Source organism: Gymnoscopelus braueri (assembly GCF_963280865.1).
Source record: "Gymnoscopelus braueri genome assembly, chromosome: 9".
In the NCBI taxonomy this organism is placed as follows: Eukaryota; Metazoa; Chordata; class Actinopteri; order Myctophiformes; family Myctophidae; genus Gymnoscopelus; species Gymnoscopelus braueri.
In genome coordinates, this window is record NC_137610.1 from 164,976 (window position 1) to 181,810 (window position 16,835).

General features: G+C 43.7%; 1 protein-coding gene across 1 annotated transcript in view; it reads right to left on the reverse strand.

Moving 5' to 3' along the window:
• Positions 1-16,835, reverse strand: part of LOC308091627 (uncharacterized protein) — a 69,369-nt gene that overhangs the window by 19,590 nt on the left and 32,944 nt on the right. The window contains exons 27-47 of the mRNA XM_080437289.1: positions 16,314-16,470; positions 15,366-15,494; positions 14,869-15,019; positions 14,713-14,756; positions 14,252-14,446; positions 13,507-13,747; positions 12,314-13,091; positions 11,705-11,921; positions 11,204-11,335; positions 10,706-10,912; positions 9,881-10,653; positions 9,134-9,374; positions 8,603-8,842; positions 8,102-8,233; positions 6,268-8,052; positions 6,002-6,133; positions 5,471-5,710; positions 4,988-5,179; positions 3,778-4,839; positions 3,012-3,232; positions 1,482-1,656 (exon numbers count right to left, since the gene is read on the reverse strand). Of these exons, the coding sequence (XP_080293415.1) occupies positions 1,482-1,656; positions 3,012-3,232; positions 3,778-4,839; positions 4,988-5,179; positions 5,471-5,710; positions 6,002-6,133; positions 6,268-8,052; positions 8,102-8,233; positions 8,603-8,842; positions 9,134-9,374; positions 9,881-10,653; positions 10,706-10,912; positions 11,204-11,335; positions 11,705-11,921; positions 12,314-13,091; positions 13,507-13,747; positions 14,252-14,446; positions 14,713-14,756; positions 14,869-15,019; positions 15,366-15,494; positions 16,314-16,470 (7,444 nt within the window). The remainder of the gene's footprint in view (positions 1-1,481; positions 1,657-3,011; positions 3,233-3,777; positions 4,840-4,987; positions 5,180-5,470; positions 5,711-6,001; positions 6,134-6,267; positions 8,053-8,101; positions 8,234-8,602; positions 8,843-9,133; positions 9,375-9,880; positions 10,654-10,705; positions 10,913-11,203; positions 11,336-11,704; positions 11,922-12,313; positions 13,092-13,506; positions 13,748-14,251; positions 14,447-14,712; positions 14,757-14,868; positions 15,020-15,365; positions 15,495-16,313; positions 16,471-16,835) is intronic.

Here is a 16,835-nt window from a genome sequence, read left to right on the forward strand (position 1 = left end):
TAACAGGCTGTGTCACGGCCTGGTACGGGAACTGCACTGCCCGAGAAAAGGTCAGCCTACAACGAGTAGTGCGATCGGCAGAGCGGATAATGGGAATCGAGCTCCCAGCGCTCCAGGAACTGTACAAAAAGCGGTGCGTGGTCAAAGCCAAGCGCATCATCAAGGACAAGCACCACCCAAGTCACAGACTGTTCAACCCCCTACAACGAGCGCGACCGGGCAAGGGGCTCTACCGCAGTATCAAGAGTTCCACCACCAGATTTTGGTGTAGTTTCAATCCAGCCGCTGTCAGAATGCTGAATGGGGCATAAGCCTGGATGAGTTCAGCAGCCTGACAGCAGGCGGCGCAGACTTTTCTGGCTCTTCCTGAACACACCTGTGGATTATACCAGGGACAATTACTTGGACTTTAGCCCCCCCTCGGACACACCTGTGGACTACACCAGGTACAAATGACTTTTGTTGCACTCCCTCATGGAGCTACATGCGGATTATACTAGGGTCAGTCCACTCTAGGTGGACACGCACTGACCTTTTGCACCTTAATCCCTTGTATAACGCACTGACTTTTTTGGGTCTTTTTATTGTGCTCCTTTTCCTCTAAGCACCTTAACGTCCTTTGTCTATCATGCACAGTATAAGTATAACATGCACAGTATACAATACATTGCTGCTATGCTCAGGCACCTTAGCTTAGTTTAGTTTTTTTATTTTTTATTATCTCAGGTAATTTGTAAATATGTAGATAACTTGTCTGGCCTTCTGTTGCTCTCTTGTTTTTGATCTCCTTCCCACCTGCCCCCCACCCTCTTCTTCTCCCCCCCCCCCCCCCCTCTTCTTTCTATGGAAACTAACGTTGCGATGGGAACGATGTACAAAAAAGAATTTCACCCACTTTTTTACCTTGTAAACCTGTGATGTGACAATAAAACTGATTCTGATTCGGAGTGCGCATACAAAGTTTTACACTTTGCAGTTATAGGTAAAAACACGAATTGGCCTGTTACAGCGCCACCATGAGGCTGATTTGAAAAAGTTCGAGTGGCATTTCTTCCTCGACATAGTGGGAATGTGTGTGCAAAGTTTCACGGACATTAGCCAATCAGGATGGAATATGAAAAATCTGTACCGATTTGCGTGATGTTTGGACAAATGCTCTAGGAGCACTTTAAAAAAATGTGTTTTGCAAAAAGCGGCCTCCTGGTGGCGCTATAACAGGCCAATCTGAAAAAAGGCAGAGGTTCGGCTTTGGCATTCAGGGAGTGTGTGTCCACAGTTTTGCAGCGACCGGGCCAACGGTGCCGGAGGAGATTAGCTGACACAGCGGACACACGGACACACGGACACACAGACGGACGGACAAGGTGCAAAACATACTCTCGCCTTGCCTTTCGGCCTGGTGGAGACAATAAACCTACAGTGTAATACAGTGGCATTGTCCTTGATAACAGGTAGGACTTACATTGACAGTTAGGACTTACATTGACATCGTTCCTGAGCACAGCACCCAGACGCATTGACGGGGACAGGAGGGAAGTTGTTTGCACAACTTCCCACAGGTTCATTGTGACAATCCTTGCTTAGGTGCTTATAACTGATCTCTCCGTTGAAACAATATGCATTGAGACACTTGTTTTCCTGCCAACTCTCACCGCTCTGTATGGGAACAAATCACAAATATAGATAATAATAGGCTACTGTAGTGTAGGGAAGTGGTTCCCAACCTTTTCTGGACCACTTGAACATCTCAAAGGCGCTCGCAGCCCACCCATACTAAGGAATGAATCAGGGTTTAGTGCGACTCTTATTCTCTGTCACAAACTCAGAACCAATCATCCTATCTGTATCCTGTCATCATATGTCTAAACCAATATTGCTTGTGAAAATGTATAGCAGAAATGTCCAAGATACAATTAACATGTTAGGGGGTCACCCCAGCCGTAGCAGACACATAAATAGTACAGTATATACAGTCCTCAAAAAAGTCTGGAAACTTAACTTTGGTCAATTACTTCAATAATACCAATCGGTATTGTGTCCAGGTGCCAGTCACGTGACAGGTCGCTCAAAACTAGAGTGAATACCAACAGTAGAATATTGAGGGGTTTTGGCATATTTTTGTAGCCTGGTAAACCCTCCCTCCGGAAATCTCATTTCTATTTGATTCCAGGAGTGAGTCTGGCCTGATCCGCCTTTCTGCAATATTGGCTGTGTACTCCAAACGGACGAGCCTATCAGCGTCGTCGCTCATTGTTCTGTGATTGACAGCTTACGTTGGCCAATCAGGTGGCGAGTTCGAGTGAGCCCAAAACACGAACGGCAGCCATCTTTTTCTTGTCCGCTATATTCTCCGCTATTTTTTTACTTCAAAAAGCTCTCTAACTTCTATTTTGAGGCACGGAATTTACTTATAAGATATCGTTTGGATAGAATTTAGTTGTTTAACTTCATATATGTGGTCAATGAATCATGACAAAGCCTATTTAAAAATAAAAATTTAGAGAACCGGTAGGGGCGGGCAGTGACACCCATGTATCCGAATAAGGAAACCCATTTTGGGCATGGCTCGTCTCAAAAGTCCCGTTGCGTCACATTACACTGGTGAACTGCTGATTGGCTGAAGGGGAAAAATTATCATTGGCTGTCAGTCAACGGTATTACTCCCGCCCAACTCCAGCCCACAGCCAATATTGCAGAAAGGCGGATCAGGCCAGACTCACTCCTGAAATCAAATGGAAATGAGATTTCTGGAGGGAGGGTTTACCAGGCTAATATTTTTGGGGGGCGCTTAGTTTAGCTGTGTTGCTCATTCCACGATGGCACAATCCTTACAAGTTATACCTTGTTGTAAAGGTGACTAATCACAGATAACAACGATATAAAATACACTACTAATTGGTGTTATCGAAGGGGAGAAGTAATCGACCGAAGATACGTTTCCGGACTATTTTTGAGGAGTTTATATAAAGCAAATGTATATTATTCATAACTTTGAATAATTGCTACTGCACCTTTCTGTGAGGAAGAGTGTCTATACAGTCTTTCTGCGGTTTAGCTGTGCTGGTGGATGTATGAACAGTCGTGGTTGTAGGTTGAGGCGTGGTGGTAGAAGGTGTGGTTGGCGTAGGGGTAGTTGTTGGACAGGTGTAGCGGATCTCTACTTGGCAGCTGGCGTTGCAGTAACCCGTGTACGTACAGCCATCGTGGTCAGAAACGTTGTAGACGATAGAACCTAAAGTCGGCATTGTGAGGGACTTCGATGAAACAGATCAGCTCATCACACTGAACGCTATGGATATACTATCGTCGGGTGGAAACCTCACATGTCCAAAAATGTAACTTTTCAGGATTCAACTAAGAAAAATAGCAAAAGTAGCAGATCTACATAGCTTGTATGTCTGCTACTTTTGATACTTTTGATACTTTTGTGTGACACTGTAGTATGATCAACTAGGGCAATCATTTACCAAAAAAACACAAACAAAAGTTATACGGAGATAAAAGGTTTCTGCCCGACAGCAACAATATAATTAGAGGAGAATAGAGCCGTATTGATGCTAAGAAACTAGCAGTGGGATACAATACAACTAAAGAAACGGCCACATTAAGCATTATATTTGGATTTAGACAGACTTAATTTTCATGTAGCATACAATAATAAAACAACATTTGAACAAACACACACACACACACACACACACACACACACACACACACACACACACACACACACACACATACACACAACCTTATACCGAGAGGCATAACTGAACTTACCAACAAGAATTTTTGCTCCATTACTATCACGGCATGTACATTGCGGTCCGGGAGTAGGCTGCGTAGGTGTTGGGCCTGTCCATATGGGGAGAGTTGTTTCTGTTGCAGTAATTGTAGTTGTTGATGTTGGAGTTGGAGCTGGTGGTGTAGTTGTTGTAGTTTGGGTTGTAGTTACCGTTGTAGTTGTTGTAGGAGATGTCTTTGTAGTCGTTGGTGTTGTAGTAACTGTTGCACTTGTAGTGGTTGGTGTTGGAGCTGGTGGTGTCGTTGTTGTAGTTGTAGTGACCGTTGTAGTTGTTGAAGGAGATTTCTTTGTAGTCGTTGGTGTTGTAGTTGGAGGTGTAGTTGTAACAGTTGTAGTAGTTGTAGTAGTAAGTGTTTGACAACTACAACATTTGACTCTGACCTGATAATCATAACACTGCTGTGAAAGTCCTTGCTGTTTGTTGTAACATACAAAACCTACTTCTGATTTACAAGTGACATCTTGTCCCACCTGTGACAGGCTAAGACCTGGGTACATGAGGGCTCTACACTGGATGTCTTCTGGAGCTGAACAGATGTTATTACCAGCAGAAATGATATCCTGCATGGATTCAATGACTCCACCGTCAGGACCAGGTGTGGGTTTGTGAAGAGTGATCCAACCTGACCAATCACAAGACATTTGACCAGAACAATGTCCTGTTGTAGGTATCACAGCTGTAGTTGTTTCTGTTGTGGTAGGTGTTGTTGTTGGTGGTGGTGTAGTTGTAATTGTAGTGGTTGGTGTTGGAGCTGGTGTTGTCGTTGTCGTTGTTGTAGTTGTAGTGACCGTTGTAGTTGTTGAAGGAGATTTCTTTGTAGTTGTTTGTGTTGTAGTTGGAGGTGTAGTTGCAGTTGTAGGTGTTTGACAACGGCAACATTTGACTCTGACCTGATAATCGTAACACTGCTGTGAAAGTCCTTGCTGTTTGTTGTAACATACAAAACCTACTTCTGGTTTACAAGTGACATCTTGTCCCACCTGTGACAGGCTAAGACCTGGGTACATGAGGGCTCTACACTGGATGTCTTCTGGAGCTGAACAGATTATATTACCAGCAGAAATGATATCCTTTATGGATTCAATGACTCCACCGTCAGGACCAGGTGTGGGTTTGTGAAGAGTGATCCAACCTGACCAATCACAAGACATTTGACCAGAGCAATGTCCTGTTGTAGGTATCACAGCTGTAGTTGTTTCTGTTGTGGTAGGTGTTGTTGGTGGTGGTGTAGTTGTAATTGTAGTGGTTGGTGTTGGAGCTGGTGGTGTCGTTGTTGTAGTTGTAGTGACCGTTGTAGTTGTTGAAGGAGATTTCTTTGTAGTTGTTTGTGTAGTTGTAGTTGTTGGTGTTTGACAACGGCAACATTTGACTCTGACCTGATAATCGTAACACTGTTGTGAAAGTCCTTGTAGTTTGTTGTAACATACAAAACCTACTTCTGGTTTACAAGTGACATCTTGTCCCACCTGTGACAGGCTAAGACCTGGGTACATGAGGGCTCTACACTGGATGTCTTCTGGAGCTGAACAGATGATATTACCAGCAGAAATGATATCCTGGATGGATTCAATGACTCCACCGTCAGGACCAGGTGTGGGTTTGTGAAGAGTGATCCAACCTGACCAATCACAAGACATTTGACCGGAACAATGTCCTGTTGTAGGTACCACAGCTGTAGTTGTTTCTGTTGTGGTAGGTGTTGTTGTTGGTGGTGTAGTTGTAATTGTAGTGGTTGGTGTTGGAGCTGGTGGTGTCGTTGTTGTAGTTGTAGTGACTGTTGTAGTTGTTGAAGGAGATTTCTTTGTAGTTGTTTGTGTTGTAGTTGGAGGTGTTGTTGTAACAGTTGTAGTAGTTGGAGGTGTAGTTGCAGTTGTAGGTGTTTGACAACGGCAACATTTGACTCTGACCTGATAATCGTAACACTGCTGTGAAAGTCCTTGCTGTTTGTTGTAACATACAAAACCTACTTCTGGTTTACAAGTGACATCCTGTCCCACCTGTGACAGGCTAAGACCTGGGTACATGAGGGCTCTACACTGGATGTCTTCTGGAGCTGAACAGATGATATTACCAGCAGAAATGATATCCTGGATGGATTCAATGACTCCACCGTCAGGACCAGGTGTGGGTTTGTGAAGAGTGATCCAACCTGACCAATCACAAGACATTTGACCAGAACAATGTCCTGTTGTAGGTACCACAGCTGTAGTTGTTTCTGTTGTGGTAGGTGTTGTTGTTGGTGGTGTAGTTGTAATTGTAGTGGTTGGTGTTGGAGCTGGTGGTGTCGTTGTTGTAGTTGTAGTGACTGTTGTAGTTGTTGAAGGAGATTTCTTTGTAGTTGTTTGTGTTGTAGTTGGAGGTGTAGTTTCAGTTGTAGGTGTTTGACAACGACAACATTTGACTCTTACCTGATAATCATAACACTGCTGTGAAAGTCCTTGCTGTTTGTTGTAACATACAAAACCTACTTCTGGTTTACAAGTGACATCCTGTCCCACTTGTGACAGGCTAAGACCTGGGTACATGAGGGCTCTACACTGGATGTCTTCTGGAGCTGAACAGATGATATTACCAGCAGAAATGATATCCTGCATGGATTCAATGACTCCACCGTCAGGACCAGGTGTGGGTTTGTGAAGAGTGATCCAACCTGACCAATCACAAGACATTTGACCAGAACAATGTCCTGTTGTAGGTACCACAGCTGTAGTTGTTTCTGTTGTGGTAGGTGTTGTTGTTGGTGGTGTAGTTGTAATTGTAGTGGTTGGTGTTGGAGCTGGTGGTGTCGTTGTTGTAGTTGTAGTGACTGTTGTAGTTGTTGAAGGAGATTTCTTTGTAGTTGTTTGTGTTGTAGTTGGAGGTGTTGTTGTAACAGTTGTAGTAGTTGGAGGTGTAGATGCAGTTGTAGGTGTTTGACAACGGCAACATTTGACTCTGACCTGATAATCGTAACACTGCTGTGAAAGTCCTTGCTGTTTGTTGTAACATACAAAACCTACTTCTGGTTTACAAGTGACATCCTGTCCCACTTGTGACAGGCTAAGACCTGGGTACATGAGGGCTCTACACTGGATGTCTTCTGGAGCTGAACAGATGATATTACCAGCAGAAATGATATCCTGCATGGATTCAATGACTCCACCGTCAGGACCAGGTGTGGGTTTGTGAAGAGTGATCCAACCTGACCAATCACAAGACATTTGACCAGAACAATGTCCTGTTGTAGGTACCACAGCTGTAGTTGTTTCTGTTGTGGTAGGTGTTGTTGTTGGTGGTGGTGGTGTAGTTGTAATTGTAGTGGTTGGTGTTGGAGCTGGTGGTGTCGTTGTTGTAGTTGTAGTGACTGTTGTAGTTGTTGAAGGAGATTTCTTTGTAGTTGTTTGTGTTGTAGTTGGAGGTGTTGTTGTAACAGTTGTAGTAGTTGGAGGTGTAGTTGCAGTTGTAGGTGTTTGACAACGGCAACATTTGACTCTGACCTGATAATCGTAACACTGCTGTGAAAGTCCTTGCTGTTTGTTGTAACATACAAAACCTACTTCTGGTTTACAAGTGACATCTTGTCCCACCTGTGACAGGCTAAGACCTGGGTACATGAGGGCTCTACACTGGATGTCTTCTGGAGCTGAACAGATGTTATTACCAGCAGAAATGATATCCTGCATGGATTCAATGACTCCACCGTCAGGACCAGGTGTGGGTTTGTGAAGAGTGATCCAACCTGACCAATCACAAGACATTTGACCGGAACAATGTCCTGTTGTAGGTACCACAGCTGTAGTTGTTTCTGTTGTGGTAGGTGTTGTTGTTGGTGGTGTAGTTGTAATTGTAGTGGTTGGTGTTGGAGCTGGTGGTGTCGTTGTTGTAGTTGTAGTGACTGTTGTAGTTGTTGAAGGAGATTTCTTTGTAGTTGTTTGTGTTGTAGTTGGAGGTGTTGTTGTAACAGTTGTAGTAGTTGGAGGTGTAGTTGCAGTTGTAGGTGTTTGACAACGGCAACATTTGACTCTGACCTGATAATCGTAACACTGCTGTGAAAGTCCTTGCTGTTTGTTGTAACATACAAAACCTACTTCTGGTTTACAAGTGACATCCTGTCCCACCTGTGACAGGCTAAGACCTGGGTACATGAGGGCTCTACACTGGATGTCTTCTGGAGCTGAACAGATGATATTACCAGCAGAAATGATATCCTGGATGGATTCAATGACTCCACCGTCAGGACCAGGTGTGGGTTTGTGAAGAGTGATCCAACCTGACCAATCACAAGACATTTGACCAGAACAATGTCCTGTTGTAGGTACCACAGCTGTAGTTGTTTCTGTTGTGGTAGGTGTTGTTGTTGGTGGTGTAGTTGTAATTGTAGTGGTTGGTGTTGGAGCTGGTGGTGTCGTTGTTGTAGTTGTAGTGACTGTTGTAGTTGTTGAAGGAGATTTCTTTGTAGTTGTTTGTGTTGTAGTTGGAGGTGTAGTTTCAGTTGTAGGTGTTTGACAACGACAACATTTGACTCTTACCTGATAATCATAACACTGCTGTGAAAGTCCTTGCTGTTTGTTGTAACATACAAAACCTACTTCTGGTTTACAAGTGACATCCTGTCCCACTTGTGACAGGCTAAGACCTGGGTACATGAGGGCTCTACACTGGATGTCTTCTGGAGCTGAACAGATGATATTACCAGCAGAAATGATATCCTGCATGGATTCAATGACTCCACCGTCAGGACCAGGTGTGGGTTTGTGAAGAGTGATCCAACCTGACCAATCACAAGACATTTGACCAGAACAATGTCCTGTTGTAGGTACCACAGCTGTAGTTGTTTCTGTTGTGGTAGGTGTTGTTGTTGGTGGTGTAGTTGTAATTGTAGTGGTTGGTGTTGGAGCTGGTGGTGTCGTTGTTGTAGTTGTAGTGACTGTTGTAGTTGTTGAAGGAGATTTCTTTGTAGTTGTTTGTGTTGTAGTTGGAGGTGTTGTTGTAACAGTTGTAGTAGTTGGAGGTGTAGATGCAGTTGTAGGTGTTTGACAACGGCAACATTTGACTCTGACCTGATAATCGTAACACTGCTGTGAAAGTCCTTGCTGTTTGTTGTAACATACAAAACCTACTTCTGGTTTACAAGTGACATCCTGTCCCACTTGTGACAGGCTAAGACCTGGGTACATGAGGGCTCTACACTGGATGTCTTCTGGAGCTGAACAGATGATATTACCAGCAGAAATGATATCCTGCATGAATTCAATGACTCCACCGTCAGGACCAGGTGTGGGTTTGTGAAGAGTGATCCAACCTGACCAATCACAAGACATTTGACCAGAACAATGTCCTGTTGTAGGTACCACAGCTGTAGTTGTTTCTGTTGTGGTAGGTGTTGTTGTTGGTGGTGGTGGTGTAGTTGTAATTGTAGTGGTTGGTGTTGGAGCTGGTGGTGTCGTTGTTGTAGTTGTAGTGACTGTTGTAGTTGTTGAAGGAGATTTCTTTGTAGTTGTTTGTGTTGTAGTTGGAGGTGTTGTTGTAACAGTTGTAGTAGTTGGAGGTGTAGTTGCAGTTGTAGGTGTTTGACAACGGCAACATTTGACTCTGACCTGATAATCGTAACACTGCTGTGAAAGTCCTTGCTGTTTGTTGTAACATACAAAACCTACTTCTGGTTTACAAGTGACATCTTGTCCCACCTGTGACAGGCTAAGACCTGGGTACATGAGGGCTCTACACTGGATGTCTTCTGGAGCTGAACAGATGTTATTACCAGCAGAAATGATATCCTGCATGGATTCAATGACTCCACCGTCAGGACCAGGTGTGGGTTTGTGAAGAGTGATCCAACCTGACCAATCACAAGACATTTGACCAGAACAATGTCCTGTTGTAGGTATCACAGCTGTAGTTGTTTCTGTTGTGGTAGGTGTTGTTGTTGGTGGTGTAGTTGTAATTGTAGTGGTTGGTGTTGGAGCTGGTGGTGTCGTTGTTGTAGTTGTAGTGACTGTTGTAGTTGTTGAAGGAGATTTCTTTTCAGTTGTTTGTGTTGTAGTTGGAGGTGTAGTTTCAGTTGTAGGTGTTTGACAACGGCAACATTTGACTCTTACCTGATAATCATAACACTGCTGTGAAAGTCCTTGCTGTTTGTTGTAACATACAAAACCTACTTCTGGTTTACAAGTGACATCCTGTCCCACTTGTGACAGGCTAAGACCTGGGTACATGAGGGCTCTACACTGGATGTCTTCTGGAGCTGAACAGATGATATTACCAGCAGAAATGATATCCTGCATGGATTCAATGACTCCACCGTCAGGACCAGGTGTGGGTTTGTGAAGAGTGATCCAACCTGACCAATCACAAGACATTTGACCAGAACAATGTCCTGTTGTAGGTACCACAGCTGTAGTTGTTTCTGTTGTGGTAGGTGTTGTTGTTGGTGGTGTAGTTGTAATTGTAGTGGTTGGTGTTGGAGCTGGTGGTGTCGTTGTTGTAGTTGTAGTGACTGTTGTAGTTGTTGAAGGAGATTTCTTTGTAGTTGTTTGTGTTGTAGTTGGAGGTGTTGTTGTAACAGTTGTAGTAGTTGGAGGTGTAGATGCAGTTGTAGGTGTTTGACAACGGCAACATTTGACTCTGACCTGATAATCGTAACACTGCTGTGAAAGTCCTTGCTGTTTGTTGTAACATACAAAACCTACTTCTGGTTTACAAGTGACATCTTGTCCCACCTGTGACAGGCTAAGACCTGGGTACATGAGGGCTCTACACTGGATGTCTTCTGGAGCTGAACAGATGTTATTACCAGCAGAAATGATATCCTTTATGGATTCAATGACTCCACCGTCAGGACCAGGTGTGGGTTTGTGAAGAGTGATCCAACCTGACCAATCACAAGACATTTGACCAGAACAATGTCCTGTTGTAGGTATCACAGCTGTAGTTGTTTCTGTTGTGGTAGGTGTTGTTGGTGGTGGTGTAGTTGTAATTATAGTGGTTGGTGTTGGAGCTGGTGGTGTCGTTGTTGTAGTTGTAGTGACCGTTGTAGTTGTTGAAGGAGATTTCTTTGTAGTTGTTTGTGTTGTAGTTGTTTGTGTAGTTGTAGTTGTTGGTGTTTGACAACGGCAACATTTGACTCTGACCTGATAATCGTAACACTGTTGTGAAAGTCCTTGTAGTTTGTTGTAACATACAAAACCTACTTCTGGTTTACAAGTGACATCTTGTCCCACCTGTGACAGGCTAAGACCTGGGTACATGAGGGCTCTACACTGGATGTCTTCTGGAGCTGAACAGATGATATTACCAGCAGAAATGATATCCTGGATGGATTCAATGACTCCACCGTCAGGACCAGGTGTGGGTTTGTGAAGAGTGATCCAACCTGACCAATCACAAGACATTTGACCGGAACAATGTCCTGTTGTAGGTACCACAGCTGTAGTTGTTTCTGTTGTGGTAGGTGTTGTTGTTGGTGGTGTAGTTGTAATTGTAGTGGTTGGTGTTGGAGCTGGTGGTGTCGTTGTTGTAGTTGTAGTGACTGTTGTAGTTGTTGAAGGAGATTTCTTTTCAGTTGTTTGTGTTGTAGTTGGAGGTGTAGTTTCAGTTGTAGGTGTTTGACAACGGCAACATTTGACTCTTACCTGATAATCATAACACTGCTGTGAAAGTCCTTGCTGTTTATTGTAACATACAAAACCTACTTCTGGTTTACAAGTGACATCCTGTCCCACCTGTGACAGGCTAAGACCTGGGTACATGAGGGCTCTACACTGGATGTCTTCTGGAGCTGTACAGATGATATTACCAGCAGAAATTATATCCTGCATGGATTCAATGACTCCACCGTCAGGACCAGGTGTGGGTTTGTGAAGAGTGATCCAACCTGACCAATCACAAGACATTTGACCAGAACAATGTCCTGTTGTAGGTACCACCGCTGTAGTTGTTTCTGTTGTGGTAGGTGTTGTTGTTGGTGGTGTAGTTGTAATTGTAGTGGTTGGTGTTGGAGCTGGTGGTGTCGTTGTTGTAGTTGTTGAAGGAGATTTCTTTGTAGTTGTTTGTGTTGTAGTTGGAGGTGTTGTTGTAACAGTTGTAGTAGTTGGAGGTGTAGTTGCAGTTGTAGGTGTTTGACAACGGCAACATTTGACTCTGACCTCATAATCGAAACACTGTTGTGAAAGTCCTAGTTTTTTGTTGTAACATGCAAAACCATCTTGTGGATTACAAATTACATTTTGTCCCAACTGTGACAGGCTAAGACCTGGGTATGTGAGGGATCTACACTGGATGTCTTCTGGAGCTGAACAGATGTTATTACCAGCAGAAATGATGTCCTGTATGGATCCAATGACTCCACCGTCAGGACCAGGGGTGGGTTTTTGAAGATTTATCCAACCCGACCAATCACAAGACATTTGACCAGGACAACCTCCTGTTGTGGCTATCACAGATGTAGTTGTTTCTGTTGTGGTAGGCGTTGTTGTTGGTGGTGGTGGTGTTGTTGTAGGAGATGTCTTTGTAGACGTTGGTGTTGTAGTAACTGTTGCAGTTGTCTCAGTTGTGGTAGGTGTTGTTGTTGTTGTTGTTGTTGTTGTTGTTGTTGTTGGTGGTGGTTCTGGTGTCGTCACCTTAGCAGTAGTCACAGCAGTAGTTGCTTCTGTTGTGGTAGGTGTTGTTGCAGAAGTTGTGGTAGATGTTTGATCGGCTGGCTTTGTTGTTCCGCAGTTCACTTTCTTGCAGCACTTCACTTTTATCTCATAGTCTAAACATATGGGGGGGAATTGTTGATCATTCCGGCATAACAGCCCAATTTTATTATTGCATATGACATTTTGTCCCGTCTGAGATATTGGAACTCCGACTCCATGGGGAAACAGAGCCTGGCACTGCACTGCCACCGGTTTCTCACATATGTCGAATCCATGCTTGATTATGTTCTTGATTGTTTCGTTGTCCCCCCCGTTTTCAGGACCATACTCTGGGTACTCCACGTTGATCCAGTTGGACCATTCGCACACGGTTTTGCAGTGTCCTTCAGTTGTTTCTGCTGTGGTAGGTGTTGTTGTCGATAATGCTGTAGTTGTAATTGTAGTGGTTGGAGTTGGAGCTGGTGGCGTAGTTGTAATTGTAGTGGTTGGAGTTGGAGCTGGTGGCGTAGTTGTAATTGTAGTGGTTGGAGTTGGAGCTGGTGGCGTAGTTGTAATTGTAGTGGTTGGAGTTGGAGCTGGCGAGGTCGTCGGACAAGCTTCATAGTCACAACAGTAAACCCGGACCTGGTAGTTGAAGCACAGATGCAGCGGGCCCGGCTGGTCCTGGTTCCTGCAGGCAGGGATTGAATGATAATCGTTATTACCGTTAAAAAACTCTCACAATAATCATATCGCGGAAATGTTACTTTATCGTGAAATTGTCCTTTCGTCATACACTGGACATCAGTTGGATCTGTACTTGGACCGCTTTTTTCCCGTCTACACTAAATCTCTTCGCCAAAAATAGCTGATCTACAAGCTGTAGATCAGCTTGTAGATCAATACGTCATAACGCGATGCGTTGTGAGCTTGTAGAGCAGCTAGTTTTGACTTATGCATAGGATGCTGCAGTGCAAGTGGTTGACAAAAGTAGTTTAATAGTTTCAAGTATATTTTGATTATCGCGTAAATGGCGTTAATCGCATTTATTTAGCCCCCACAACAATCGCGACATCACATTTTCATAATGGTACCATGATCCCTACCTGCAGGTCAGTCCTTTGGCCAGGTCGCACTGCACCGCCTGACCGACACCCTCTATGGTCACGTTGGGGAACTTCTCCGCTCTGCATTGGATCTGGCTGGGCTTAGCGCAGATGAGGTGTCCAGCCGCTCGGATCTTATGGTAGGTTTCATCGTCTCCTCCAGGAGTTCCCAGCGTGGGGAAGCTGCTGTCGAACCAGGGGGACCATGAGCAGGGACTGCACTTTGTTGGTCCTATGGGAGCTGGACACACAAACACAGGTGTTGGTTATCTGTTAGCTGTGACAACACAGTTGAGTTGTTGAGTAGTTTAAAGCAACACCCGTTATTTTTTTCTTATTCTTTTACACCATGTTAATATAATTGGTCCTCACTAATGCTCATTATAAGAATGCACCATTTCTGTCTACTTGCGACCAATCAATGACATTATTGGTAGGCAGGTTTTGTCATTTCATTTAAATTTTCAATATTTGTTTATTATTATGATTATTATTATGTTCTATTGATGCAAGTACAATAGCTTCTATGTCTTTCCAGGCAGAAAAAGCCTGTAGTTTCTATTAGCTTGGAATTCCCATTGATGCTGTTGGTAGGCAGGTTTCTGAACAGCCCACCAATGAAACCCAGCGTGAGTAGACAGAAATGGTGCCATCCTATAATGAGCATTAGTGAGGACAAAGTATATGAAGAAAAGGTTGAAAATGAGAAAAGCACTCCTTAAACAGTGGTAAAAATGTCTCATACTTGGTGAGGTTGTTGTGAAGTCAAACGTGGTGGCGGCTGTAGAGGTCGGTGATACAGTTGTTGGGCATATAGTTGTCCTGTGAATGGTACCATTGACCCCACAGACAGCTGTGAAACAGTTACCATGTCCGTCTGTCGTGTTGTACAGGGTCTGGCCATGCTGATATTTCTTCTGATTGTATGTACAGTAACACTCTGTAATGCGGAACACATGTTTTATCAGTGTTAAACACTTTCAACCAGCCCTCCCCATTTCCAAAATGTCCAACATTTTCAAAAGATGCAAACAAAAGATTTTGGAAGGTAATACACACACAAAATACACACACACACACACACACACACACACACACACACACACACACACACACACACACACACACACACACACACACACACACACACACACACACACACACACACACACACAATGTTTGCTATTAGTAGTAATGCGTCCATACCTTGAGCATCATAATGGCATTTGATGGTCGAGGAATTACAAATGCTTCAGGAGAGGGAAAACAAAACAACAACAAAAAAACATAAAAGGTGTATTTTCATATTTCATTTTTGGATGTGTCAAGCAGAGATTTTTTTACTGGGTTTTAAAGACGTACCATGTCTGACAGTTCTCTGTGGTTGGTACGTTGTCACCGTTGTTGTAGTGTTTCCTGTCTTGGTCATAGCAGCCGCACTGTTCTCTTGCCACACATTTCATGGAATCCTCATCAAAGTAGGGTTGGGCGGGAGGACATTTTGGATAGCAACCTTTTAGGAAAATAACACATTCAACCAGGCATTCACACAGTTCCATACATTCATTATCAGTTATCTGGCTAACTGGTACAATCAGTTATCTGGCTAACTGGTACAAATCCACCTATTATAATAGTCTACATCTTAAAATGTAAATGGAAACAGTTCTTCTTCTAGAGGTGGTACAATGACATGTACTGTATACATGGGCTTTGCGCAGTACCTTCTAGATTACACATATGCTGTACCTTCTAAATGACATGGACTATAGTGCACATACTGTATATTTTTTAAATACCTTCTAGAGGAGGTATATATTATATACATTCTAGGGAACATACTATGTGGTATAAATTACCTTCCAAAGGAGGTATCTGTGAGGAGCAGGTTCCTGACGGGTTCCGGCAGGTCTTCAGACAAGGAGACCCACATGGTTTGTAATGCCACTCACAGCCACCAGGGGGGTTGTAGTAGTCACAGAACAGAGCTGAAATTGTATTGACCACAATGTTTAGAATGTTATTTAGATAGAATGCTATTAAAGCAGATGCTACTGTAGGTTCATTGTTTACCTGTGATCCTAGTTTACTGAGGCACTCCACTGTCTCTCTGCATTCTATGTTTGTGATTACCTTGCTTATTGTTGCTCTGAATCAGCCTAAACTGTAAATGGTATTGCTAGTAAATAATCTGCTGGAAATTTACTGGCCCAGCATCGGGTTCAGGTGCAAAATGTGAGGCCCTTGAAACCCGATCCGCAACCAAATGGACACGCGTCTTTTTGGCTCCATTTGTACACTGTCAGAGTTGAATCAACACTCAGGATTTACTGTGTGCAGTACTTTTATCTTGGCAAAATAACATCGTTTAGGGGGTAAATCAGTATGGTGGGGTACTCACGGTGTGAATCGGTACGGTGGGGTACTCACGACTGTGTTTCAGGGGGTAAATCAGTATGGTGGGGTACTCACGGCAGTGGTTAAGGGGGTAAATCAGTATGGTGGGGTACTCACGACAGTGGTTAAGGGGGTAAATCAGTATGGTGGGGTTCTCACGACAGTGGTTAAGGGGGTAAATCAGTATGTGGGGTACTCACGGCAGTGTTTCAGGGGGTAAATCAGTATGGTGGGGTACTTACGACTGTGTTTCAGGTGGTAAATCAGTATGGTGGGGTACTCATGACTGTGTTTCAGGGGGTAAATCAGTATGGTGGGGTACTCACAGCAGTGGTTAAGGGGGTAAATCAGTATGGTGGGGTACTCACGGCAGTGGTTAAGGGGGTAAATCAGTATGGTGGGGTACTCACGGCAGATCCTGGGAGTTCTCCATGCGATGCATGCACCAGCTTCATTGCATGCTTCAGCATATGCAGCCACAGCCGTGCAGAAACACTCGCAGTCTCCACCGCTGTCGCAGGCGCACGAGTCAAACACACATGCGTCATAGTACGGAGTGGGATCCACCTGCAGACACAATCATCATTTAGTCCTGTTAGATATAACGGAAGATATAACTAGATACAATTACTAGAATATAATTCTAGCGAATGGGCTCTAATGCCTGACAGATCTACAAGTCACAACGTGTCACATGTCACAATGCTTTATGAGCTTGTAGATCCGCTATGTTCACTATAGGTCTTAAATGGTTAATACATAATATACTTTTTACCTTCCTAGAACTGTAGTGGAATCAAAAGTACAATAATTATTTGTCTTTGAAATGTATTGGATGAAAATACTGAAATACTCAAGTAAAGTACAGATAATCACAGAAACAAAAAAATGTTGTACTCAAATAAATGTACTTTGTTACTGTCCCACCAGTG